This window comes from Dermacentor andersoni, chromosome 7 (genome assembly GCF_023375885.2).
Source record: "Dermacentor andersoni chromosome 7, qqDerAnde1_hic_scaffold, whole genome shotgun sequence".
NCBI lineage: Eukaryota > Metazoa > Arthropoda > Arachnida > Ixodida > Ixodidae > Dermacentor > Dermacentor andersoni.
In genome coordinates this window covers 49,832,715-49,858,881 of record NC_092820.1, presented here as the reverse complement: position 1 = coordinate 49,858,881, position 26,167 = coordinate 49,832,715, and the positions used below count along the sequence as shown (strand labels likewise).

Here is a 26,167-nt window from a genome sequence, read left to right as displayed (position 1 = left end):
TGGAGGAAGAAAAGTAGGGAAACCAAAAAGAACGGAGGCCTACATAGAAAAACAAAGTTCCCAATAGGGGTTTAGAAAGTTTGGCGATGGAAATTCTTCGCGGGTTGCTTTTTCTTCTTTCTTTAACATAAGAAATTAGGCAACATAATAGGAAGAGCTTCGTGGTTTGCCCCACCAAAGCGGTCCTCATAGCATCAATCCATCCATCCATCCATCCATCCATCCATCCATCCATCCATCCATCCATCCATCCATCCATCCATCCATCCATCTATCCATCGATCCCTCCATCCATCCATCCATCAATCCATCCATCCATCCATCCATCCATCCATCCATCCATCCATCCATCCATCCATCCATCCATCCATCCATCCATGAAACTATCGATTCATTCATTCATTCATCCCGCCATGGCAGCGCTTTACAGTTTGTGCCTATGGCACGTAGTGTGCTTGCTTTCATCAGCGAGAAAAACGCAGGTGCTGGGCTGTGGAGGTCGCGCAATAGGCTGCGATATTGTGAACGTTACGATCGTCTATGGCCTTGAAGTTGGAGTCTCCGGAACATGCTGGTGACGTATGCACAAGATTCCCCTAAACACGCACTAGCAAAATAACTCCAAACCGCGCACTCAGCATCGAGGACACCCAGGCACGAAACAGGCATTGCGCAGAACGGAAGTGTCTTCGCTATGCAACGGAATGTGCTGCAAATTGCGAGTGTATGTATGCAATGTATAGACACAATTTTGCAACATTTATTTGAGTTACCTAGAGCCCAACATTCAAATAAAGTTTAGCACCTCTGCCACGATACGATGTGCCATCTGAGGCAATGATAATGCGCAACTCGCAGAGATTACGAACAATGACGCAACATGCCTCAAGCGAACACGCCTCCCAGGTGTTCTGTGGATTAAGCAGACAAACAGCAGTGGCACACGCGAGGTAACGTTTAATATAAACTCACCAGCCTCACACCGGACTAAACGATGGAGAAATTACACATGCGCCTTCAGCGTCACCGCTAATAATCGTCAATCAAAGCAAACAGCATACACAGCTTCGATTACATTATTTCAAGAGTGCGTGGGATCCGCATATTTTTTTTGGTTACATGAATTTCACTGCGAATCAAATTAGAAGTTACACGTGTCCGAAGACCCAAGGAATGATACACCACCCATATAAGGAAAAGGACGCATAATCAATGCATCCTTTTGTTATGTCTTTATAAAGTTATAAGGTTCTGCGCAGTACTCTGAAAAAACGCAATGCTCCAACGTCTAATTCCCAATGCACAATAGTTCTGGGTTGCAGACATTCAGACTGTGGAGTGTAATATTCAAAAGAAGCTCACGTATACTCGTGAACAACGCAGATGTATTCACAGAAGCACAGCTGTGCCGTAAGGTGTGTTGCTCGCTCCTGTTCGATATGTTCCCCAGAGAAAGATGGTAGAAAGACATTTGCTTGGTATACTGCTGCTTGCTGCCCACTTGGCCCTATTGGAGTGCAAGTTTCCCTTGGTATCAAGAAAAGCTTTCAATATGAGTCAGGTAACATTTTTATGTCATATGCACTAGTTTCAGGGCTGTCACACTTTAAATTCTCGACAAGCGTTCCAATGATCGCTTACAGTAAACTGTAAATATCCGCTCAAGCATAAAGTCTGAATGCACGCCTTAGTTCCTGCTATTGGTTTGTAACGTGCACATTAGAAAAATAAATGCCAATAATCTGAGGCATTAAAGACATTTATGCAGCAGCGCGAAGCTATATACATTAACGTGCGAAATGTCTGAGCGGTCTCGATATGGCGGAAATATTAAGCACCATAGAAAAAGAAGAAGAAAATTGCTCTAAACACCTAACAGCGTCACACTGAATATCTAGTAATCAATGTAGAATGTAGGTGTTCGAAGAAGATTCAAGGAGTGGTTTCAGGGACACTTTGTAGTATACCACTGAAATTGAAAAATACCAGTAGAACCCATCTAGCGCACGATGTACTTCTGTATTTCCTTCTCTTTCGTTAGACTTCATTGTGTTCGATAATTCCATCTATATATGTACCACTCCTCTCTATTATGCGTATAAACTTGAGAGTAATAAAAATGAAATGACATGTCGACGTTATTTGAACTGGCCCTGAAGAAAATTAGTCACTCCGTATCGCTATCGTCACAACGCATCCTGGGGAGAGGTATATGCGGCTAGGCTTCTCTGACGCTGCCCTGTGGACAGGCCTAGCGGCGCCGCATCAAATTCCCCACTTGTTACGTGCTAAACGTATATTTAGGCAAGACTGTGAGATAATATGCGGTACGTAATATTCGGCCCTGTATGATCAACAAAATGAAGAATATGTCTTCCTCAATTTATTAGGCGGCGTATACTAGCGACACATATCTACTGACCCAAGTTGGCGTTAGTCAAGCAAACCGAAGTATCCAAGACTAATATCGCCCCATATATATATATATATATATATATATACATATATATATATATATATAGAGAGAGAGAGAGAGAGAGATTCGAATGAGCATGAACTATCCTAACAGGGTGAATGGCATTATTGCGTACAGCTTCCTGGCTGATGCCCATCTGCAGCATTGTGTACAAGAACTGATGATTATAAGCACCATGAAAGCACATTTTTCAATTGTACAGATGACGCTTGCCCCCACAATATGAAACTCTATGGTAGGATAAACAATAAAACGATTCTCGAGAACTGATGTCGCGATGACTGTGTCGACATTAGTGAATAGAGTGAATAGAGAACATTAGAACATTAGAATAAAGAACATTAGTGAAAATTAGTGAATAGAGCCACACAATGTATTGTCACTGCCGAAACAAGTTATTTACGAGGCGTGTACTGCAGTGGGAATCCAATATCTCTCGTCTGTGAGACCACTGGGCGCCATTTATCACCGCCGCCTCGATGGTTTGGCGTGTCCTCCGAAATGAATGACGCTGCGTTGCGTGCGAACGCTCAGCAACGCGCCGTGTGACAACCTGGCTTCTCTCTCGCGCTTTCTTTGATGCGAGAGCATTAGTTGGCTCATCGTGCAAAATTGTCGTCATAAGAGATCCGTGGCAGTAAACGGGCACACAATTTACGTCTTCACCCAACTTAAAGAAATTCACAGTTGCGCCCGAAAGACGAAGCACTGTTTGCGATAAGAAAGTAGTAGATAGCTCTACGGAGTACATATAGTAGTTTTATCAGCCGTATAAGCTTGTAAACATTCGCTTACTAACTAAATTAACCCTTTGATGGTCGATATTTTTCTCCCTATGTGATGGCCAGGGTCAATTTTTTTATTGCAAATTCAATTCTTCTTAGGAACTTGTTTCGAACAAAATTTACCTTAATTTTTCCAGAGTGTCCGCAAAGTGAGACAAAATATTTTTCATTGGTATATATGTATATGTTGGATCAAACGCGGTTTGAGTCAGTACCCGGAGCAAACGATGCAGCTATTATCCGTTGAGTATGTGTGCTAGGGTCGCGGCTAGACCGTCTAGAGAAAGATAAGCTGTCGAAGTTGGTTGGAAAGCCAGAAAAGAACTCAACAGCGAACAAAATCCAAGGAAGGAAGAAGAATAAAAGTTAGCTAAGGTTTAAACGAAGCTGAGGCACTCCATTCCGCAAAGCAGTGAGGAACGCTTCGAATTGAGCACCGCGAACGTCGCTGGTTCCGAAGGGGGAACACCTACGCATGGGCGGACACAGCAGGGGCGACACTTCAGTTGTGGTCACGAATGCGCTACCATTGACGTGCCGGTCGCGCATGAAGACAACGCAAAAGGCAAGGATAAGACAGGAGGCAAGGGCATGGCGGCTTCAGGTGCACATTTCGGCGACAAGGAGGAGGAAAATCTTTGAGTTGTCATTGTTGAGGATTCTAATATGCGTAAAGCAGAACCGGCAATAACAGAGATGGTAGGTGGATGTGAACGAATCCAGGTTAATTTGCTTTGCGTAGAACAGATTAGGTAGTTGATAGGGAAAGTGAGTAGGCTCATGTAGGACAGAGTACAGGAGAGATGCCTAGTGGTGATAATTGGTGGAGGGATTGGCGGATTGCACGGACAAGGGGCAGGGATCGGGAGCTTATAGCCATAGGGGTGACCGACCGGCGGAATGTTTCAAAGGGAGCACAAACCGCAGTGTGCGCAATGCCAGAAGTTCAAAGGCAGAGGTATGCAATTTAAACGGCAGTGCTTGCAGTAAATAGGTACAATTGGACGCTAGTTAAGGCAATGAATGAATTGTACAGTCATTGACATCAACAGAGAAGTGCACCGATCAGGACGCGAAGGCACTTTTATGCGTGACGGGGTGCATTTTAGCGAAAGTGCAGCAACACCAGTTGGACATCTATTCACGGCGTGCGCTGTAGCTTTGCAAGGAGGGCTCCAGGCAATCATGATATAAGATTAAGTATTCACTGTAACAACACACAAGTAAAGGGCAGAATTGAACCAAAAGGAGTAAGGGAAATATGCAAAATTATTGTAATAGAGAATGTAACATTTGTTGCATAAACATGCCGGGTTGGACAAAAAGATGTCTAGAAATTTAAATGCATCTGATGACGAAGCCATTCGTGTTTACGCCTTGACCAAAACTGATCTACAACATTTGGAACAGCCGCCTTTATGTGACAATTTTGTATAGGAAGCGTGCAACATACAGGCTAGGCCAAGGAAAGGTGGAGGCGTAGGCTTGCTAATAGGCAAAGTCTGAAGTGGCAACTTATAAAAGATTTATGTAATGAGCATTTGTGCACTAGCGGCACATGACAAGGCAAAAAACACAAGGCTGGGAGCAGCCTACGTATTGACATGTAGTGATAGGATAGATAAAAATGAGCCGTTGAATCATTGCATTAGAAGCGGTATCAATGAGTTCAAGGAATCCGGTCAGGAGTTTTTAGGGGGAGATACGAACGTCAACGTAGACGATTTAGACGGATATACTTATTGCAACGGAGCTCTAGCGCTAGAGCAGTGTTAGTAACATAATCTTTCCGCAGTTGACCATGAGAAAATCATGAGCCATTCTATTCTGCGAAAATGAATGACCTGCGACGCTCTGAAACAGTTGCCAAAGAGGTTACCCAGAATTAAGAACAAAGGCACGATCACATTTATTGTCTAGAACTGTGGTCATCATGACGAAAGGTACGCACACATATTCATACATTCGTATTCATTCCTGTTCTACATTTGTTATGCACGTTAGCTACATACAGTCGTATTTTTTTTCGCTTCGTGATATATAGAGGCAAAGAATTTGAGACCTAAATCACCCACCAACTGGCAGTAGGCCAATGAAATCACGCCTTTGCAGAGGGACGGGCAGCATGGAAACGCTGGCATGATGAGTGGCGTCGGACCCAGCTGTGAAAGAAGACGATGACGAAAGAGCGAGTGATATAGTGACGCAAAAATTTGAGCACTCTTGTCACCGCAACCCGCCGTGGTTGCTGAGGGACTATGGTGTTGGGCTGCTGAGCACGAGGTCACGGGATCGAATCCTGGTCACGGCGGCCGCATTTCGATGGGGGCCAAAAGCGAAAGTACCCGTTTACTTAGATTTAGGTGCAAGTTAAAGAACCCCAGGTGGTCGAACTTTCCGAAGTCCTCACTACAGCGAGCCTCATAATCAGAAAGTGGTTTTGGCACGTAAAACCCCATAATTTAAGTGTTAAATCACCGCACCGACTGGCAGTGGGCCAGTGAAATCACGCCTTTGCAGAGGGACGGCAGTGTGGGAACGCTGGTGTGATGAGTGGCGTCGCACACAGCTGTGAAAGAAGGTAATGACTAAAGAGCGAGCGATATATTGAGTCAAAAAATTTGAGCACTAAATCACCGTACCGACTGAAAGTGAGCCAGTACGCCATCGCCCTCGCAGAGAGATGGGCAATTTCGGAACCTTGGCATGATGAGCATTAACGAAGCCAGCTGAGGAAGACGACGACGAACGGCGGAGCAGTTACACGGGCGCGTTAGCGCAGTCAAGCTGAGGGGCGCCAAAGTCGACCAGGATCGAACGAGCAGTGTCGTGAGCCGTTGCTGATGATGATAGTTTTTGCTCACACACATAAATATTCCACCGAAACCTAACCATAAACAGCTTCGCTGTAATAAGTGTCGTGAACAGGTCACGTGACAATGCGGAAAGAGGCAGTCGTGTATGAACCGCGCCTTAGTCTCAGAATTGATCTATGAACAACAAAACCAAATCATAATAGAGGACCATGGAAATATTAGCCTGCGTAACGATGATAGATATTTGACAATACACTAAGAGAATTATTAACCCAAAACACAAACCAGTAGCATCAGAACTTCCAAATAATAAACGATGAGCAATAACAGAGATCGCAAGAAAAATAGAGAAGGAAATGAAGACTTTTCCTATAACAGGCTGCGAATATAAGGAACGTTATGCAGCAGAAAATAATACAAACACGGACCAAAAAATATTTGGAAACAGGAGACCACGTGGGTTGTGGAGCAAAGAAATAAAGGAATCTATGCAAGAGCGTAAGCAGGTGTCAAGGGATCATCGAGAAGCAAGAAAGCTGGGAAGACACGAAGAGGTGCTCCTTCGACGGAATAAATACCGAGAAAATAGAATGATTGGGAGGGAGTTCGCGCAAAAATAAACAAATGCCCAATAAAACGTTGGGTGCATAACGTTAACATTCGCAAAAGAGACGAAACCGCACCAAAACTATACTGAAACAATCTAACAGCTCTCGGAGCTCTCAAAAAACTTACGAACGGCTATGAAAGATAATGGTGTGGAGATCTAGGAAAGAGAGGATGCGCGGTGGTGCATCACAGACTTTAGTAGGGATAGCTTCGGCAGGAAATAAAGTATAATTTAGACTCAAACACATCGAACAACAGAGAATTAGTAGGGAACATCTGTGCCATAACCCAAAGGGAAGTGCCTTGCTATTTGAGGCTGGAGCCGGTTGCCTGATGGCAAAAACACACTAAAGCATTATAGTCGAAAGTGGATGAGGCATACGTATGCTTCAGTAAAAATCCGGCGGCCACTCGGCACATGCTAATATAACGGGAAGGGATTCATTCAGTGAGAACCGCTGGTAGCGTACACCTTAACAAAATCACGGGGTGCAAAAGGAAAGCGACCTATGTAGGCTTTGTTCACAAAGAGTGACACACGGAATGTGGGAGTGCACCTCGCTTCCGTTTCCTCATCTCCCTGTGAGCAGCGAGACTGACTGGACCGCCTGGCTCAGGGCTGGGGACGTCGACTGACAGCTTTTACTGGTGGACTGTGCGGAGAAGGCCAAGCAGACCCAGGACCTTACCTGAGCCCTATCCCTCAGCCATCTCCCATCCCCCTACCTCCGTTCAATAAGGTTTACCACCACCGCCACGACCTTCCAGAAATGCTTGGGTTTAAAGTGGACGGAAGCATTAACCTGTCAGCAGGCGAGATAAGTAAGAGACGTTTAGTATATTGGTAGAAAAAATAAGGGAAGAGAATAATACGAGCGGACAGTCATAGTCCCTGACAGTCACAGCTAGTGGTCAAGAAGGTTGGCAACCTTCTTGACCACTACAATACCCCACCAAAAAAAAAAAACAAAAAAAAACATGACATGCCTGATTAAATCAAGCAGGCTAGGTGACTTTTTCTCCCCGCCTCGTTTCAAAGGGTATGCAAATGGGACAATCACCAGCATCATCATAATCATCATGAGTGGGCTCCAAAACAAGAACCGCGGCGCACAGCTGCCTGCGGACGCTGCGAGTTCTGTCCTGGCTTGCCGCAGAATCAGTGGCACATACTCAATGACCCAAGTTGGCGGTTTTTCATTGAAAAGAGGCACATAAACAGCGCTATCATGATGCAGTGCCTGGAGCGTTTGCGTAGACTTACGGTGAGAAGCGGCGCATACGGAATGCATTTATAGCAGAGTCAACTAAAGCGTCTGGTTTATGTACTTGAGGAACACTTGTGACGTCGGTTGAATTCTGCTCGGCTTTAAAGAAATGTAAGGGATCTTCTTAGTCACTGTCTGAGCGACACATTCCCTATGGCACATACCTACTTACCTAAGTTTGCGTCAGAGACGTTCATTAAATATCGGCATACATCTACTGGTACATACTCAGTGACCCAAGCTAGTATTCAACAAGTTCATTGAGGACGAGAAGAGACCGAGTCGCACATACCCATTACTCCAAGTAGACGTCCGAGTGTTTCGTTGAAAATCGGTACCTACGATGTTCCGCATCTACAGTGAACCATGTCGGCGTGATGGAAGCTCGTTGCGGAGCTGAACATGTATATACATTGCCACATACTCCGTTACGAAGGATGAAGAAGAAGAAGAAGCATCGAAGAACATGGAGAAAGATCGGCTCCCGCTTTCAACATCGGTTTTGACCCGTTAATCAGAGTGTACCCTTGGTTCGGTCACGTAAATCGACGCTTAGCATCGAGAGGATCACGGCGACACCAGGATTTCTACGGTGGGTCGACTTTTCGCATCTTAAGGGACTTTCTCGAGCTGCCATCACCACCGCCGCGCTAGGCCAGGTGCCGCCTGAGTGTGGCCATTGGAGGCGAGTCAGACATGCAAGTCATGATGGAAGGGGAGGAACTACCTCCCGACGAGTGTACCGAAGAGTACAGATGGCAGGCAGCAGTTTCTAGGCGAATTTCGACCAGATCCGGTGTTAGCGGGAATTCAGCAGGAGCTAGGCCTCATATGGCTACGTCGCCTAGAACATTCGAGAACGGCAGTCGAGTGAAGAACAGGATCGCCAGGGCGTCCCGAATGCCATACTTGCCGAAAGATCACTTTAAGATCATACTCCGACCACGCGGCGGACTCAATATTGGCAAGATTGGCTCCACCAAGATAGGTAAAACCATCGTTCAAGCAGCTGGTCTGAGCTCGGACCACATTGCATCAGACATCATATGCCCGAACGTCAACCAAAACCTAATTGTGGCGAGTACGCCGGAACGAGAGAATGCTGAGAAATATGTGAGAATAAGGTCAATTAACCTGGATGGATGCAGCTTCGAGATCAATGCATATGAGGCTGCACCTCACAACACGTGCAAAGGAGTGATAAGGAACATTGACGTAGCAGATGGTCCGGCAGAGCTGGAGAAGAACATAGTCAATCCAAGAAACCCTTTGGCTCTCGCCGTTAAACGAATCAAGAATACTGGTACGGTGATCATCGCCTTTGATGGACACAAGGTTCCGAATTTCGTCAGATACGGCCCGGTCCTTGTAAGGTGCTCACTATACAAGAAACAAGTCGACGTATGCTACGCTTGCGGTCGGCTCGGTCACAGAGCTGACGTGTGCCCGTTTCCGCAAGAGAGAATATGCCGAGGCTGTGGTGCAGTGAATCCGACTGACGAACATAAGTGCCAACCTAGGTGTGAACTGTGTGGTGGCCCACACCCAACGGCGGACAAAACGTGTAAGCAGCGCTATACAACTCCACACGTGGTCAGAAAACGGAGAAACGAAAGAGCACTAGCAACCAACGTCAACAAGGACCATAACGACCCGCCGCCGAGATCAAGGTCCCGCGGCAGGTCCAGGTCCCGCAGTCGCTCACGCTCCCGGGGAAGAAGCGTGTCCAGATCCGGACCAAGATCCAGATCCCAATCCAGGGCGCGATCCGGATCAAGAGATCGCAGTCAACAGGCTGCATCGAAACCCGGGGAAGGAAGCAACGGTTTCACGTGGGCTGACAAAGTCAAGGGAACGGCTATAGCGGACAAGAAGCTGCCTCACCAGGACACCAATAAGACAAGACTTATCTGGGCCGACGACGCGCGTACCGATCCGGTAAGTGCCATGCTTTGTGACCCACCCCCAGAGCAAAGTAGGGATCGTGAAGTAGAAAGACTTAAGCAAGAGAATGCAGAACTAAAAGAAATGAATCAGAAAATGATTAGAGAGATGACGGCAATAAGGAAACTCTTAAGCGAGGCTAAACATGCAGAAAACAAAGAAAGCACTAATACACGCAATGAAGCCCCAGTCCCCGCGCCTACTGGGGAGGGACCTATGTCAGCCAAGCGTAGGGCTGTTGAAAGTAAGCTCAAGAACACTGAAACACAGATGGAGGAAGGCAAACAAGCGCTGGCGTCTTTCAAAGACAACATGCAGCTGCTTATGGACAGTGTCTCACAGTTGACAATGAATGTAGGCCAAATACAGACGGCACTGAATGACCCTAAGGAGGGACTGAAGGCTTTCGGCGAAAGAATCAAAACCCTGGAAATGATGACTATGTCAATGGACGTAAGGGAACAATGCGGGTCGTCATTCCTCAGAGCTACACTTACTCCCCAAGCGAGGGAGATGAATATGCAATATGGCTCACACTAAGAGGGAATTTCGAATATGGCAGTGGAATTGCGGGGGGTACAATAACAAACGTACCATCATCCAGCAATACCTTAGGTCACTTCAGTCTAAACCGGAAATTATCGCACTTCAAGAGACAGGATATAGATATGTCACACTCACTGGATACAGAGCCATAGAGTGTCAAACATTTGGTAGGGGCCTGTACGTGCTTGTAAATAAGCAGCTTACACACATTTCACATGACTTAGGCATCATAGACAAAAACCTAGAGTACCTCATGGTTGAGGTTGTAGTTCCAACTTCACACAAAAATCAAAGGAACAATAGCTTATTCGTGCTCAACGTCTACAGCAATCCGAAACACCAGAAACAACAGTTCAAGAGATTGTTCGAAAAGGCTACTAATGTAGCTGGAAGTAGACCTCTGATTATATTAGGAGACTTCAATGCAGCCCACGAGCTATGGGGCTACACTACGACGAATGTCAAGGGCAGGAATCTGTGGAACCACGCGGATGAGCTAGACCTGGTCTTAATCACGGATAAGACACATCCCACAAGGATCGGCAATTCTGTCTGCACAGACACCACACCTGACCTTACGTTCATTAAGAACGCAGAGCATGTTTCATTGACTAGCACAAACATGAATTTTGGCAGCGATCATTACGTGATAGAAGTCAAACTGCAAGTTGAGAAAGGTCGAACTCGAGAATTCGAGGTAGTAGATTGGGACCTTTTTCGTAAGTTAAGAGCCCAAAACGGAAAAGAAACCACCAAACTCAATCTCAGAGACTGGTGTGAGGGCATCAGAAGGGACATCAAAACAGCGTCCAAAAGGTTTGTTACAGACACTAATGTAGAGATAATGGACTCGAAACTTGCCCACTTATTAGAAGCCAAGGAAGCCATAACCCGAAGGTGGCGGGCCCAAAGGCTAAATCGTAGGCTGAGAAAAAGAATCGCAGAACTTAACAAACAAATCGAACAACACTGTAACACCCTCTGCCAGCAACAGTGGGACGAGTTTTGTGAGTCAATCGATGGGCAAATAAGGAACGGCAAGGCGTGGAAATTGATCAAGCATCTGCTGGATGAAGAAGGCACGAAAGCCAACCAGAGACACAGCCTTGTCCGAGCTATACACGTAGCCCTTAAGGATCAGCCCATCGAAACAGTTACTAAACAACTAGTTGACAAATACCTACCAGTTAGAAATGAGCAGGACCAACCACTTCCATCAGAATACAGGGGAGCCGCTCAACCTGAGCTCGACCAACCCTTCACCACATCCGAAATCCGGAGGGTGTTAAGTGAACTAAATCGAAAGTCAGCCCCCGGTCCTGATGGAGTAACAAACAGATCACTTAGCAATCTCGATGAGCCGTCGATTGAATCGCTGAAAGACTTCATCAATGAAGCATGGATTTCAGGCGAGGTCCCAGACGAATGGAAAACTTCCCAAGTTATACTAATACCGAAACCGGGTAAACCTCCAAGCTTGGACAACTTAAGGCCAATATCTCTTACATCATGCGTGGGGAAGGTTGCTGAGCACGCAATCCTTAATAGGCTAAAAGACCACTTAGAGGAAAATAATATATACACTCACAACATGCTGGGTTTTAGGTCCGCACTTTGCACGCAGGATGCCATGAAGCAAATTAAACCCCACATACTCGACGGATATTCTAGAAATACGAAGGCCATACTCGGATTAGACTTGGAAAAAGCGTTCGACAGCATCAAGCATGAGTACATCCTCAAAACGATAGAAGACATTGGACTGGGATTGAGGATGTTTAAATACATCAAATCCTTTCTCGAAGCACGCACAGCGAAGATAAAGGTCGGCGACACATACTCCGAAGAGTTTCAGCTCGGAGATCGAGGAACCCCCCAAGGATCGGTGATCTCTCCCGTCCTTTTCAACCGGTGCATGATTGGTCTGTCCAGAAAGCTGCGCAACATTAAGGGCATTGACTGTATGGCACACTGTATGGTGTGCTGGTGGCAGTGAAGGGCAGATACAGGACGCACTGACTGAAGCGATCAAGACGGTGGAGGAATACCTGACACCTACTGGACTCAGGTGCTCCCCACATAAATCGGAGTTGCTACTTTATAGACGGGAAAAAGGGGGCAGGCCTAAGGGATGGAAACCTCTATCGGAAACCAATGTATACCTACATACAGAAATTCTCTTTTTCATTGATGCGAATGGTGGAAACCATACGGAAGTCAAGAAAATCATCCTTAAAACGGATAACGCGTACAGGATGATCAGACGCCTGGCAGGAAGACACAAGGGCATGAAAGAAGATAACCTCATCAGGTTAATCAACTCTTTCGTACTCTGCCATATCTCATACGCCGCTGCCATGTACAACTGGACGCAGCTTCAACTCAAGAAGCTTGACGCAGCGATCAAGAAGGTTGTTAAAAGCGCATTGGGGCTCCCAATTCGAACCAGCACTGAAAAATTGCTGAAGTTAGGAATACACAACACGACCATGGAGATCGCGGAGGCCCAAGAAACATCACAAATAGCGAGGTTATCTACAACCAGCACGGGAAGATCAATCCTGGACAAGATCATGATCAACCCCATTACGGATCCAGCAAATTACACTAAGGTTCATCAAGATTTCGCAGACAACATAATTGTCGCACCGCTACCCAGGAATATGCACCCAAAACATAACATCAGCAGGAGAGTTGCACGAGCCAGGGCGTTAATCAAGAAAATGGATAAAGGGGGCAGAGGAGCCTGCTTTGTGGATTCGGCTGCCTACAAGGATCGAACTAAGTTCGCGGCGGCGGTAGTGGATCATCAGGGCAAATGCACCAACTGCGCCACGGTCTACACTAGCAAACCTGAAGTCGCTGAACAAGTTGCCATTGCATTGGCACTAACAGACGATAGATTCACAGAAATATACAGTGACTCGAAAACAGCTATTAGAGCTTTCAATAGGGGAAAGATTGCCCCACAGGCTGCTAGAATAATTAACCAAATGCAAACAAATGTTACGCGTTACATTTACTGGTTCCCGGCACACCTTGGTTCACTTGAGGACATTCCTGTCAATCCAAATGAATCGGCCAACAGCGTCGCCCGCGACCTTACAGACCGGGCCGCTTTTACATATGGTTTTGATTCTGCTGGATTGGAGAACCTACAGAGAGATACACTCATTACATACAATGAAATTACAAAACATTACTACATGGAAAGGAGGGAGTTTCCACCCCCTCACTATAGGCTAAACAGAGCACAAGCAGTTACACTTAGGCAATTACAAACACAGTCTTATTATTCACCTGCACAAATAAAGGAATGGTATGACATTACAGACATGAATATTTTATGCAAAGCATGCGAAAAGGAGATATGCACGCTTGAACATCTGCTCTGGGAGTGTGGGTCGCTCGGCCCTGGCATTTCCCGGAATCGGTTTTTAGGAATGATCAGATCTTCAGATCATATCCCTCAAGTCCTGGCTGTCCAGTACGCCCGTGATAGGGCTAGGAGGCTTGACCTCCTGGTCCCGACATGGGACTAGCCAGGCAGGTGGCAACACCTTGTACAGGACCAGAATAAAGTTTTTTCCTCCTCCTCCTCCTCCTCCGTTACGAAAGTTGTTCTGATAGTTGATTTAGAACTTCGTTCACTCAGCACAGCAGCCCGATGCGCTACCCAGGCCGCAATGAACTAGCTAGTGACCCAGGAGATACACTGATAATCAGAGAAAGATACACCGATGCCAACAAAGCTAACTTCCGAAAAGTGCGCGAACTTCCCTAAACATGCTAACGTCGTGAATGTGACCCTTCGAAAAAGGAGTCGACTCTTGCCTGCGGCTCACGCACGGCGCCATCAAACAGCTATTCTTTAATGCTACGCATGAGTTAGTTATGCCTCTTTCAGTCTCATATGTTGGTATACACCTGGCGAAGAAAGGGCTCATCTCGTCTGCTAACATTACTATACCGTCACGTTGATTTCGGTTTCATGACACAAGAAGGCGTTTTGTCTTATGCAAAAAAATTCGTGAAGGGGAACGTCTCAAGTACGCGACTGAAAAAAAAAATCTTTCTGCGGTTCAAATCTCTCTCGTGGCTCTTATGCTGTGTTCGGCGCTCCCTTCAAACGAATCTAGTCGTGGTGCTTTCATATTGGTCAAGCAAGTCTGCCACATTTTCATGTGCCTCACCCTGAAAGGTCGCGGGATGTCGAAGCTGTGGTAGGCGTACAGGTATATGCGACATTTATTTTCTCATAGGAGGAGGCCTTTGGCATATTTTCATGGCAGAGAGTGAACTTTGGACTTGAATATTCAGCCGGCAGCTAGGGCATTGCACAAGTATTCGCCGCTGGTACGGTATGTTGTTGCCCAGTCTTCTGCGTTTGAAATGAGGAAGCCCTACGTGGATTTACTGCAACATCTTATCGTCTGTCCCTTTGGCACGTTCCACGTTATTTTTTTTCTGTCAATGCCGCCAAGCGAAATCCGACAAGTGGGAATTTCGGGCCATACTGTACAGCATCCCAACTTAGAAATAACTGTGCATTTTTGGCGGATAACTGCGTAGTTGCAGTTGACGGAAGTTCTATCTATCACATATTTTAATCATGCGCTACCTGCAATGGCAAGAACATAAAGCTTTACAATTTCGGTCACAAAATATACCGTTTTGGCAGGGCGAACTATCGAACATCGATTTTCTTCTTCGCTTAAGACAGAAACGTTAATTGAATAAGTGCGATGCTTCTGAACCTAACGGTTGGGTATTTCGCTTACGGTGTCCTCTAAATTTTTTATTAGATCAATTTTAAGGGGAATAAGCTGTTTTCCTTAGAACGTTTTATTTCTGGTTATAAAAAGAGCGAAGGCCAGCTAATGCGTTTACGCCCCTTTCCATTTCAGTTCTTGAATACCAAGGAGAGTATATGGACCTATGAGACGAACGGACCCTCCGATCTCGAATGTGAAGTGGAAATCATACACACAATTACTCCAAAACAAATATTTTTTATGAAAGCTTACTATGAAAATGGGAAGAAGTAAGGTCATCGTATGCACTAGTTCAAAAGCGCAGTAACTTTTTCATTTTATTTCTACTTTTAGGATTACTATGAAGCTGTTGGGAAAATTTGACCCGCATCGGCTGAAGCACTTGGACGTCTATTCTTTAGGTATTTGTTTTTAAATGTTTCTTTTCTTTGTCTTAAAGTCGACGGTACCGAACACACACACACACGCGCGCACGCACGCACACACACACACACACAGACACACACACACACACAGACACAAAATAAACATACAGTGATGATATACTTCAGAATTTGCCTACCGGAAAGGTTACTTGTGGAGGTCAAAAAATATTTTGTCGCCACAAGCAAAATTTACTCCAATTTAAATGTCTAGATGACAAGCGCAAAGTTGGTTCGCGTAGTGAGGTATCTCAGGTATTTTTATCTAGATGGCCGTAATGTTTCGTTTTAACTTCAGCTATGAACTTCAAATTTACTTATTCTGTAATTACTTTGCTGTCAACATCGTCAAAAAGTGACTCCTTGCCTAATTATGAAATAATTTTTTTAGAAATGTCCTTGACTTTATATTTGAATATTATCTCCGTCTTTAACATTTAGCGGCGAGAAATATACTCAAAATAATATTGCAGAAACATTAACGATGTTTATGCAAAAGGTTATGAAAATGCACAATTTCCAGCTTTTTTTTACTGAGCCAACAAAACCCAGGAATTTCATAAGCATATATCTTATGCCTTCAAAAGAAAAAACCACTTCATTAGACCATTTTAAAGTAAGATTTGTCATTACACCTACTTTAACACTTCAAAAAGAAAAAGAATTTACCTCCAACAACCATCGCTTCTTCCCGGAAGTTTCAAAGACAGCTTTCACCACCAAAATTTGTTTCAAGAAAAATACTTTGAAACGTCATTCACACGGCCACAAACTAGCACAAGTTCTTCCAGGAGAATCGGCGATGGCCACTTTTGGGGACCGGAATGTTTCACTTCAATTGACCAATATATATGTTAAATAATAGACTGTAAAAATAGGAAAAAGCACCAAAATGACCAATTTTATTAGGCTGGACTGCGCATTATTCTACTGAAGAGAGAAGGCAGCGAAATTCAAGAGGAACTATGTCAGCTACACCAGAAAGGAAATCATTGATAGCGCTAGCAATTTATTAGACCATTACGCGTAGTTCTCACTCGTATTAATTACCGCAAAGAACTCAGTGTCCTTCCACTCTGTGGAGAAAGATGACGAGCTGTGTATGTGGTCCCGTTAATGGCGCACTGTACCTACGCTACGGCATTCCGTTATCTTTGAGATCGGCTCACGCATGAGGAGTGTTTAACACCTGCTTCAATTCCGCCGTGGGTCGGCCCGATATTGTGCTATCTTGGGGATAGGCCCAGGTATGGGGAGTGCTTAACGCCTGCGTCACCTCTGCCTTCGTTGATGAATTTTATCGCACTTGCAATATATAGGGAAGCTCAGAGCAATGGTGCTAGGAACAACAAAAGCTCGACTGTAGTGATTGTATAATTGGTATCTCAATAAATTTAACCTGCGTTGCGACACCAAAGAGGCTTAGTGGGAAGGTGAGCTTGTCTCACCGCTGGTGGCTCCACTCTGCACGTTTATTTGATTGTTAGTACGTAATAATCGCCAGGAGCAGCTCATGCATCGTGGAAGGAACACAATCGCGCTGATTTCCAATGCTCGGCCAGACGACATTCCCTTAGAATAGCGTATCATCTTTAAAACTTCGTGCGTAATAACGGGGACACCCTCTGTAATGCGAGGAGACTTGCTAAGTTTAAGCTATTATCAACGCGGAGGTTAAGGACTAAATATGACATGCGATGCTCTATGTATTTAGGTTTAAACGATTTGCATCACCGCTGAAGCACACCGCTGCCTTTGTGGCGTCAGTGCCTTTTGCTAACAAAAGAGTAAATCATAGCAGTGCAAAACACAACGGTAGCCCGTGCAACTGCATCGCGATATGGTTATCAAGTGTTTGCGCTGTCGCTGACGTAATTACAAGGATGATAAAAGAGATCCATATGAGCGATTTTTCTTGAAGAAAAGACAAAATCGCTTGTAATTCATCGTCTCATGTGTAATAGCCGTGGAGCTGTAAGTGGAAATGTTTGTATTGAGTGCGACAGAGCCAGCTGACCGCAGCTTAGGATTACGCAGTTATCCTTCCTGAACATTTAAGCGTGTATTAATGTTGCTATAAATAGCCGATGACGCACACATTTTGTCGACGGGAGGCATAACCTACACGTGTGTCGGGCTCTGGTATGTTTTCCAGCGATAAACGTATCTGTTGGTGGGGAGGCTTTCAGCGTACTCATGTACACGTCCCTCGTCATATCACGTCCCTATAGTTCAACAATTCAAGATAGCACTACTTGCAGGAATTCCACTAGAACAGAATTCTGTTTCCTCGGGCACTGTACTGACGAGAAAAACCTGTGGCACCTATACCAATATCACGAACTTTGTAAGACTTTGCGATGATTTTCCACTCTATGGAGCAGGACAATGCTTTGTTTAACTGCGGCGTGATTTCTCTGAAGGCCATTAGGAGGAAATAAATTTTGCGTATTTTATTGATACAAAGGATTTTAGCGCGGCTTGTTATGCAAAGCTTTATTCGGCCTCCACAACCTACATTTGTCTAACATGTCGCATGAGTTTCATGCCTCACAATAATAACAGGCTGATGCAAAAATGTATCGTGACGATAGGTAGATACACTCACTCATGATTCGTATCACTTAGACTCACTGAAATTCCGACCAGTGCTTGAGTTTTAATTTGAGCGAGGCTACCTGACTAGAAATTTTATAAGGCTAAGTGGACTTGGGGGGGGCCTAGCTGAGGAAAGTTTTGCTGAAGCCGAGTTTGGACAGATCCCGGCTGAGGAGAAATTCGGCCTAACTGAGTCTGAGTGAGGACCCCAAGAAACGATATGCCTATATTATGAGTGAGTTCAGTGACTTCTGTTTATTTTGCCAACTTCAGAAAGAAAAAAAAATATCGCTAAAGGCACACTGACTGTGGCAACGGGATGCGGTGCGCTGCTTAGAACAATCGAGCGCAGAAAAAAAAAAAAAACACGTCGAGTACGGGAACGCGTGACTATCCTTCGTGTTGTCGTTTGGCTGCGCGCCCCACCTGGGACTCCCTCTTTCACTCCTACACTTCAGTACATGCACCGCCTGTTTTAATCCCGTTCTTGTCACAGCTCCAGCATTGCAAATTGGCTCCTCTCCGTCGAGAATCATGACAACAGGCTGCAATTGCCCTAACTGTATTGCCTCTGCTTCGCGTATTCGTACTCGGTGCGCAACCGCGGAATGATGAAGATAGGTATTGAAGGGAAGTAGGGCAACACTCAATGCGAGCAAGATGACAGCATGCGAATTTCGTGAGTTTTGTAGATTAATCGGCTCTGTTACATTTACCGTTCAGTGCTTGTTCGATCCCTCCCTTATTTTGTTGTCATCGCGCTCTTTGCTAATTGCGGACCTGGTTATGGCTGGTGTTCCGCGCCACTGGTGATTCGCATTATGACACTGCTCGTTTGCTTATAGAGATTTTCTCAAATCAGTGGAACTTTCTTCTGCGAAGCGACTGGACTGTCCAAATGGTCCGTCTCCTGCTCAGCCTAAGAGAACAACAACGTGAGGTGGACATTTAGCAGTGCTCTCGTGAATCGTGGTTTGAATGTACGTTGGCTGCGTGGTGTTCTCGTGCAGAGTTTGGTATTCGATGAACGGCAAAAGAAATGCTAGGAGCGAGCACGACTTAAAGTTGTTGGCCTCCTCACGCCAGCCCGCTTTCATGACGCCCCACTACTTTCATTAAGGGCCCCACTGCGCACATACTTTTGGGCACTAAGCTCTCCAGGGTAGCCGCGCCTTTTCTAGATAGACTTTGGTGCACAGTAGCTCTTAGTGGCGCCTTCGTCACAATCGACCCCCGTCATGGGCTCTACAGTCTACTCGGTCGCGCACACTCCTCGTGCTAATCGGATAAAATTAGCACTTGCACGTCACCTTGTTAGGGCTTATTTCAAATGAACCTTTCCATTAAATTTTCATCGCTAAGCCCCAAGATGATCAGGTCACGTTTCCTCCTAGTGCTCTTTTCTTTCTATGCGGTTGGTGTCTCGGTTCAGTTCGACTGACCACATTTATGAACGTCAACAGTATCACAGTTGGGGACTGCGCATTTGCATTTATGGCATGTAGTGTCGCAAAACTTCTGTTGATGATGTGGAAGAACTATGTCTCGTGAAATTCTCAGGCCCTGGCGTGATGCCCGGCAATTCAAAAAGGAAAATAGCGAACCGGTCCTCCTGCAGTCCAATGATATAAGGTACTTAAATACTTGCATTACGGAACGTCACGTTTTCATTGTGCACATTTTAAAAGCGTCCACGAGCACGAATTTCGACCGGCTATTCTAAAGCCGAGTAAGGTGCCTGGTGGTGGTCTCGTGCGGATGATGCCATCTCGGTGAGCGCATATTTCCCCTCATCTTTTAAGAGGTTCAATACTTACAAGCATTTGTCTCGCAAACCATATTTATTTCAAGAAAATTTTCCACGTCTCCATAATTTCTCTCGTCGTACTCGAGTGCTGATTGCCGTGTTATAGTTTGTTAACGAAGCTTTCCCTCAAGTCTAAATATTTTAAGGCAGTTTGTCGGGTGCGTACCATGGCCACGTACGCTTATATCGCCTTCCGTTTCTCTACCACTGCAGGAGCGCTTTAAAACCACGGCGCTGCAATTTTGCTTCAGAGACTTTCCTTTCCTTCCTTCTTCGCCTCCCTTAAACTGGCTCTCTCAACTACTACACGCAGAGACAAAGCAACAGCGCGCGCATTAGATCCCATAGATGAGATGAATATTTACAATTATTATTAGGGTTATAATTATATTCGAGTGCTGATTGCCGTGCTACCGTTTGTTAACGAAGCTTTCCCTCAAGTCTAAATATCTTAAGGCAGTTTGTCGTGTGCGTATCATGGCCACGCACGCTTATATCGCCTTCCGTTTCTCTACCACGGTTGCGCTTTAAAACCACGGCGCTGCAATTTTGTTTCAGAGACTTTCCTTTCTTTCCTTCTTCTACGCCTTTAAACTGCCTCTCTTACCTACTACACGCAGAGACAAAGCAACAGCGCGCGCATTAGAACCCATAAGTGAGATGAATATTTACAATTATTATTAGGGTTATAATTATATTCGAGTGCTGATTGCTGTGCCATCGTTTGTTAACGAAGCTTTCCCTCAAGTCTAAATATTTTAAGGCAGTTTGTCGTGTGCGTATCATGGCCACGCACGCTTATATCGCCTTCCATTTGTCTACCACGGGTGCGCTTTACAACCACGGCGCTGCAGTTTTTCTTTCCTTTCCTTCCTTCTTCTCCGCCCTTAAACTGGCTCTCTTAACTACTACACGCAGAGACAAAGCAACAGCGCGCGCATGCGATCCCATAGATGAGATGAATATATGTATATATATATATATATATATATATATATATATATATATATATATATATATATATATATATATATATATATATATAGAAAACTATCAGTCATAGCTCTCGTAGTATAGCCCTCTGGCCCGTTTCCTTTTTTTTCTTTCGAAAGTAGTCCTATTAGGGGTGTTATAATTACACGAAGGTATTTCGCCCTCGTCAGCTGCAGTCCTTGAGATAGTTATTCTGGCGGCTAGCTTCCCACGCTAAGCGTGCCGCCATCGCACCTGGTTAAGCTTCTCCTAGACGCTAGAGTTATACTATGTCCGCGCAACCTTGAGCGATCGGAAAGCGCGTTTTCCCCTCTTGGCCGGCGGGGACGGGAGGCTTTGTTCCGGCCGCAAAGCCCTCCACGTCTCAGTAAGGTGCCTGGTGGTGGTCTCGTGCGGATGATGCCCTCTCGGTTCAATATTTACAAGCATTTGTCTCGCAAACCATATTTATTTCAAGAAAATCTTCCACGTCTCAATAATTTCTCTCGTCGTATTCGAGTGCTGATTGCCGTGTTATAGTTTGTTAACGAAGCTTTCCCTCAAGTCTAAATATTTTAAGGCAGTTTTCCTAGTCTCAAAAGCAGCTCGAGTTCGCTCTTCTCCTCGGGAGGCCATTTTTCCAAGAAAGTATGCCTTCCAACCGGCTATCGCGGACAACATCAGTCCCTTTACGCGTAAGTACGAAGCTCGGAGTAGGAGCTGTGGCGCTTGAAAATAGCCTGGGGCCTGACGAACCAACCGATTGAGCTATCTTTCCGGGCAACATCGAAGGGTCACGAGTTCGAATCACCTGTTATGTTGCTTCTTTTTTTTTCCTTTTTCTTTTTTTTTTCTTTTTAATGTCTTTTCCTTTATTTTATCACTGTACGGGAACCCTCCTAAAAGAAAGAAAGAAAGATACATATCTTCAATTATGTATGGCCACACATGTGCAGGTCATAAATTCCAGGTTCTCTAGCCGAGTGCCATCCGTGCGGTATAACCGAGCTCAGATTGGTAAACCTTGATTGATCAAATAGGGCACCACTGTATGTTAAATGATGCGTACAACTCCTGCGGGACCCGCCGTGGTTACTCAGTGGCTATGGTGTTAGACTGCTGAGCACGAGGTCGCGGGATCGGATCCCGGCCACGGCGGCCGCATTTCGATGGGGGCGAAATGCGAAAACACCCGTGTACTTAGATTTAGGTGCACGCTAAAGAACCCAAGGTGGTCGAAATTTCCGGAGTCCTCCACTACGGCGTGCCTCATAATCAGAAAGTGGTTTTGTCACGTAAAATCCCATAATTTAATTTTTAATTTAACTCCTGCGGGGACGGTAGAGTATCCGCCTCCCGTGCAAGAGGACCGTGATTCAAATCCCGGGCCGCACAATTCTCCACCGGAAAATACCAGAAAAACACAACAACAACCATCTGTTGAGAAAATTGCACAAACAGGCCTCGAGTGCGGCCTGATCCCGGTGACCAGAACCGGTAACGCACTCTCTGACCAGAGCAGGATTGGCCACCCTGGTGCAGTACTTGGTCACAACCTCCTATATGAACACAACAATCAAACCCCGGCCCTCAGTCCCCAGCAGCTGCGAAGCAACTGACCACGGCGGCGGTCAGACCTGCGACGCTGCAGAGGGTGCTAAGAATCCCTGGCTCCGGACAGGCCACCATTGGAATATAAACCTGGCAACCTTCAACGCTAGAACGTTATCTAGTGAGGCGAGTCTAGCAGTGCTATTGGAGGAATTAGAGGGCAGTAAATGGGATATAATAGGCCTCAGTGAAGTTAGGAGGCCAAAAGAAGCATATACAGTGCTAAAAAGCTGGCACGTCCTGTGCTACCGGGGCTTAGCAGAGAGACGAGAACTAGGAGTCGGATTCCTGATTAATAAGAACATAGCTGGTAACATACAGGAATTCTATAGCATTAACGAGAGGGTGGCATGTCTTGTTGTGAAACTTAATAAGAGGTACAAAATGAAGGTTGTACAGGTCTACGCCCCTACATCTAGTCATGATGACCAGGAAGTCGAAAGCTTCTATGAAGACGTGGAATCGGTGATGGGTAAAGTCAAAACAAAATACAGTATACTGATGGGCGATTTCAATGCCAGGGTAGGCAAGAAGCAGCCCGGAGACAAGGCAGTGGGGGAATATGGCATAGGCTCTAGGAATAGCAGAGGAGAGTTATTAGTAGAGTTTGCAGAACAGAATAATATGCGGATAATGAATACCTTTTTCCGCAAGCGGGTTAGCCGAAAGTGGACGTGGAGGAGCCCGAATGGTGAGACTAGAAATGAAATAGACTTTATACTCTGCGCGAACCCTGGCATCATACAAGATGTAGACGTGCTCGGCAAGGTGCGCTGCAGTGACCATAGGATGGTAAGAACTCGAATTAGCCTTGTATTGAGGAGGGAACGGAAGAAACTGGTACATAAGAAACCAATCAATGAGTTAGCGGTAAGAGGGAAACTAGAGGAATTCCGGATCAAGCTACAGAACAGGTATTCGGCTTTAACCCAGGAAGAGGACCGTAGTGTTAAAGCAATGAACGACAATATTATGGGCATCATTAAGGAGTGCGCAATAGAAGTCGGTGGTAACGCCGTTAAACAGGAAACCAGTAAGCTATCGCAGGAGACGAAAGACCTGATCAAGAAACGCCAATGTATGAAAGCCTCTAACCCTACAGCTAGAATAGAACTGGCAGAACTTTCTAAGTTAATCAACAAGCGTAAGACAGCGGACATAAGGAACTATAATATGGATAGAATTGAACAGGCTCTCAGGAACGGAGGAAGCCTAAAAGCAGTAAAGAAGAAACTAGGAATAGGCAAGAATCAGATGTGTGCGTTAAGAGACAAAGCCGGCAATATCGTCACCAAAATGGATGAGATAATTCGAGTGGCTGAAGAATTTTATAGAGATTTATACAGTACCAGTAACACCCACGACGATAAGGTGAGAGAGAATAGCCTAGAGGAACTTGAAATCCCACAAGTAACACCGGAAGAGGTAAAGAACGCCTTGGGAGCTATGCAAAGGGGGAAGGCAGCTGGGGATGAACAGGTAACAGCAGATTTGTTGAAGGATGGTGGGAACACTGTCCTAAAAAGGTTGGCCGCCCTATATACACAATGCCTCATGACCTCGAACGTACCGGAATCTTGGAAGAACGCTAACATAATCCTAATCCAAAAGAAAGGGGACGCCAAAGACTTGAAAAATTATAGACCGATCAGCTTACTGTCCGTTGCCTACAAAGTATTTACTAAGGTAATCGCAAATAGAATCAGGAATACCTTAGACTTCTGTCAACCAAAGGACCAGGCAGGATTCCGTAAAGGCTACTCAACAATAGACCCTATTCACACTATCAATCAGGTGATAGAGAAATGTGCGGAATATAACCAACCATTATATATAGCCTTCATTGATTACGAAAAAGCATTTCATTCAGTCGAAACCTCAGTAGTCATCAAGGCACTACGGAATCAGGGTGTAGATGAGCCATATGTAAAGATACTGGAAGCTATCTATAGCGGTTCCACAGCCACCGTAATCCTCCACAAAGAAAGCAACAATATCCCAATAAAGAAAGGCGTTAGACAGGGAGATACGATATCTCCAATGCTATTCACAGCATGTTTACAGGAGGTATTCAGAGACCTGGAGTGGGAAGAATTGGGGATAAAAGTTGATGGAGAATACCTTAGCAACTTGCGATTCGCTGATTATATTACCTTGCTTAGTAACTCAGGAGACCAATTGCAATGCATGCTCACTGACCTGGAGAGGCAAAGTAGAAGGGTGGGTCTGAAAATTAATCTACAGAAAACTAAAGTAATGTTTAACAGTCTCGGGAGAGAACAGCAGTTGACGATAGGTAGCGAGGCACTGGAAGTGGTAAGGGAATATATCTACTTAGGGCAGGTAGTGACCACGGATCCGGATCATGAGACTGAAATAACCAGAAGAATAAGAATGGGCTGTGGTGCGTTTGGCAGGCATTGTCAGATCATGAACAGCAGGTTGCCACTATCCCTCAAGAGGAAAGTGTATAACAGCTGTGTCTTACCAGTACTCACCTACGGGGCAGAAACCTGGAGGCTTACGAAAAGGGTTCTGCTGAAATTGAGGACGACGCAGCGAGCTATGGAAAGAAGAACGATAGGTGTAACGTTAAGGGATAAGAAAAGGGCAGATTGGGTGAGGGAACAAACGCGGGTAAATGACATCTTAGTTGAAATCAAGAAAAAGAAATGGGCATGGGCCAGACATGTAATGAGGAGGGAAGATAACCGATGGTCATTAAGGGTTACGGACTGGATTCCAAGGGAAGGGAAGCGTAGTAGGGGGCGGCAGAAAGTTAGGTGTGCGGATGACATTAAGACGTTTGCAGGGACAACATGGCCACATTTAGTACATGACCGGGGTAGTTGGAGAAGTATGGGAGAGGCCTTTGCCCTGCAGTGGGCGTAACTAGGATGATGATGATGATGATTCTAAAGCCACAAAAACGTGGCGCCAACGACACCCCTGAATGCTCCCTAACCTCTCGCTTCCCCAACACCCCCATCCCCCATGCCCGTCTTTTTGTTTCCTTGTTCTTTCTTTTCTGTTTTTCGAGGTACCCCCTTTTTCTTTCTCTGCTTTTCTTTCTTTTCTTTTCTCTCCGCCTTCCCATTCTACGCTCTTGTCCCCTCGTCTTGGGAACCACGCTCACTGATGTCAGGCGACAGCGCTCATTCTCTTTGGAGTCTCTCCCTTCACAACCAACCGCCACCGACAACAACCACACGTAACGTCTCTGCACTAACCCTTTAAAACTAACATGCCGAAGTTGACGACGCCGCCTTTGACGAAGATGCGTCCTCCTATCGAAACGTTGGCCAGCCTTGCTGAGGCACCTTATCCCTGTTTATATCCTTTATACCACATTGTGCTATTCCATCTGTCAGCCCCTTTCATGATTTTGGATCCACATTTGTTTAAATATTCCTTCAGAAGATTTACCCCAAAGATGAAATAGTAGCAGCAATGCCAAGATCGCGCGCCTTATTTAAGTGCTTCTCACAAGACGTAGTATTGCACAAGAAATGAATAACTTGTGTCTTGTGCATTAGTT

General features: G+C 45.4%; 1 protein-coding gene across 7 annotated transcripts in view; it reads left to right on the top strand.

The window, feature by feature from the left end:
- Positions 1-1,346: 1,346 nt before the first annotated feature.
- LOC126535281 (uncharacterized) overlaps positions 1,347-26,167 on the top strand; it is a 93,860-nt gene continuing 69,039 nt past the window's right edge. For 3 of the 7 annotated variants that reach the window (XR_008613391.2, XR_011895664.1, XR_011895663.1), the window contains exons 1-3: positions 1,347-1,561; positions 15,352-15,488; positions 15,553-15,620. Coding sequence is in view for 1 of the 7 variants with exons in the window: in XM_072289189.1 (XP_072145290.1) it covers positions 1,457-1,561; positions 15,352-15,488; positions 15,553-15,620 (310 nt within the window). In the remaining 6 variants the exon portion in view is untranslated. The remainder of the gene's footprint in view (positions 1,562-15,351; positions 15,489-15,552; positions 15,621-26,167) is intronic. The other 4 variants (XR_011895661.1, XR_011895662.1, XR_011895660.1 and 1 more) reach the window with 3 other exon arrangements.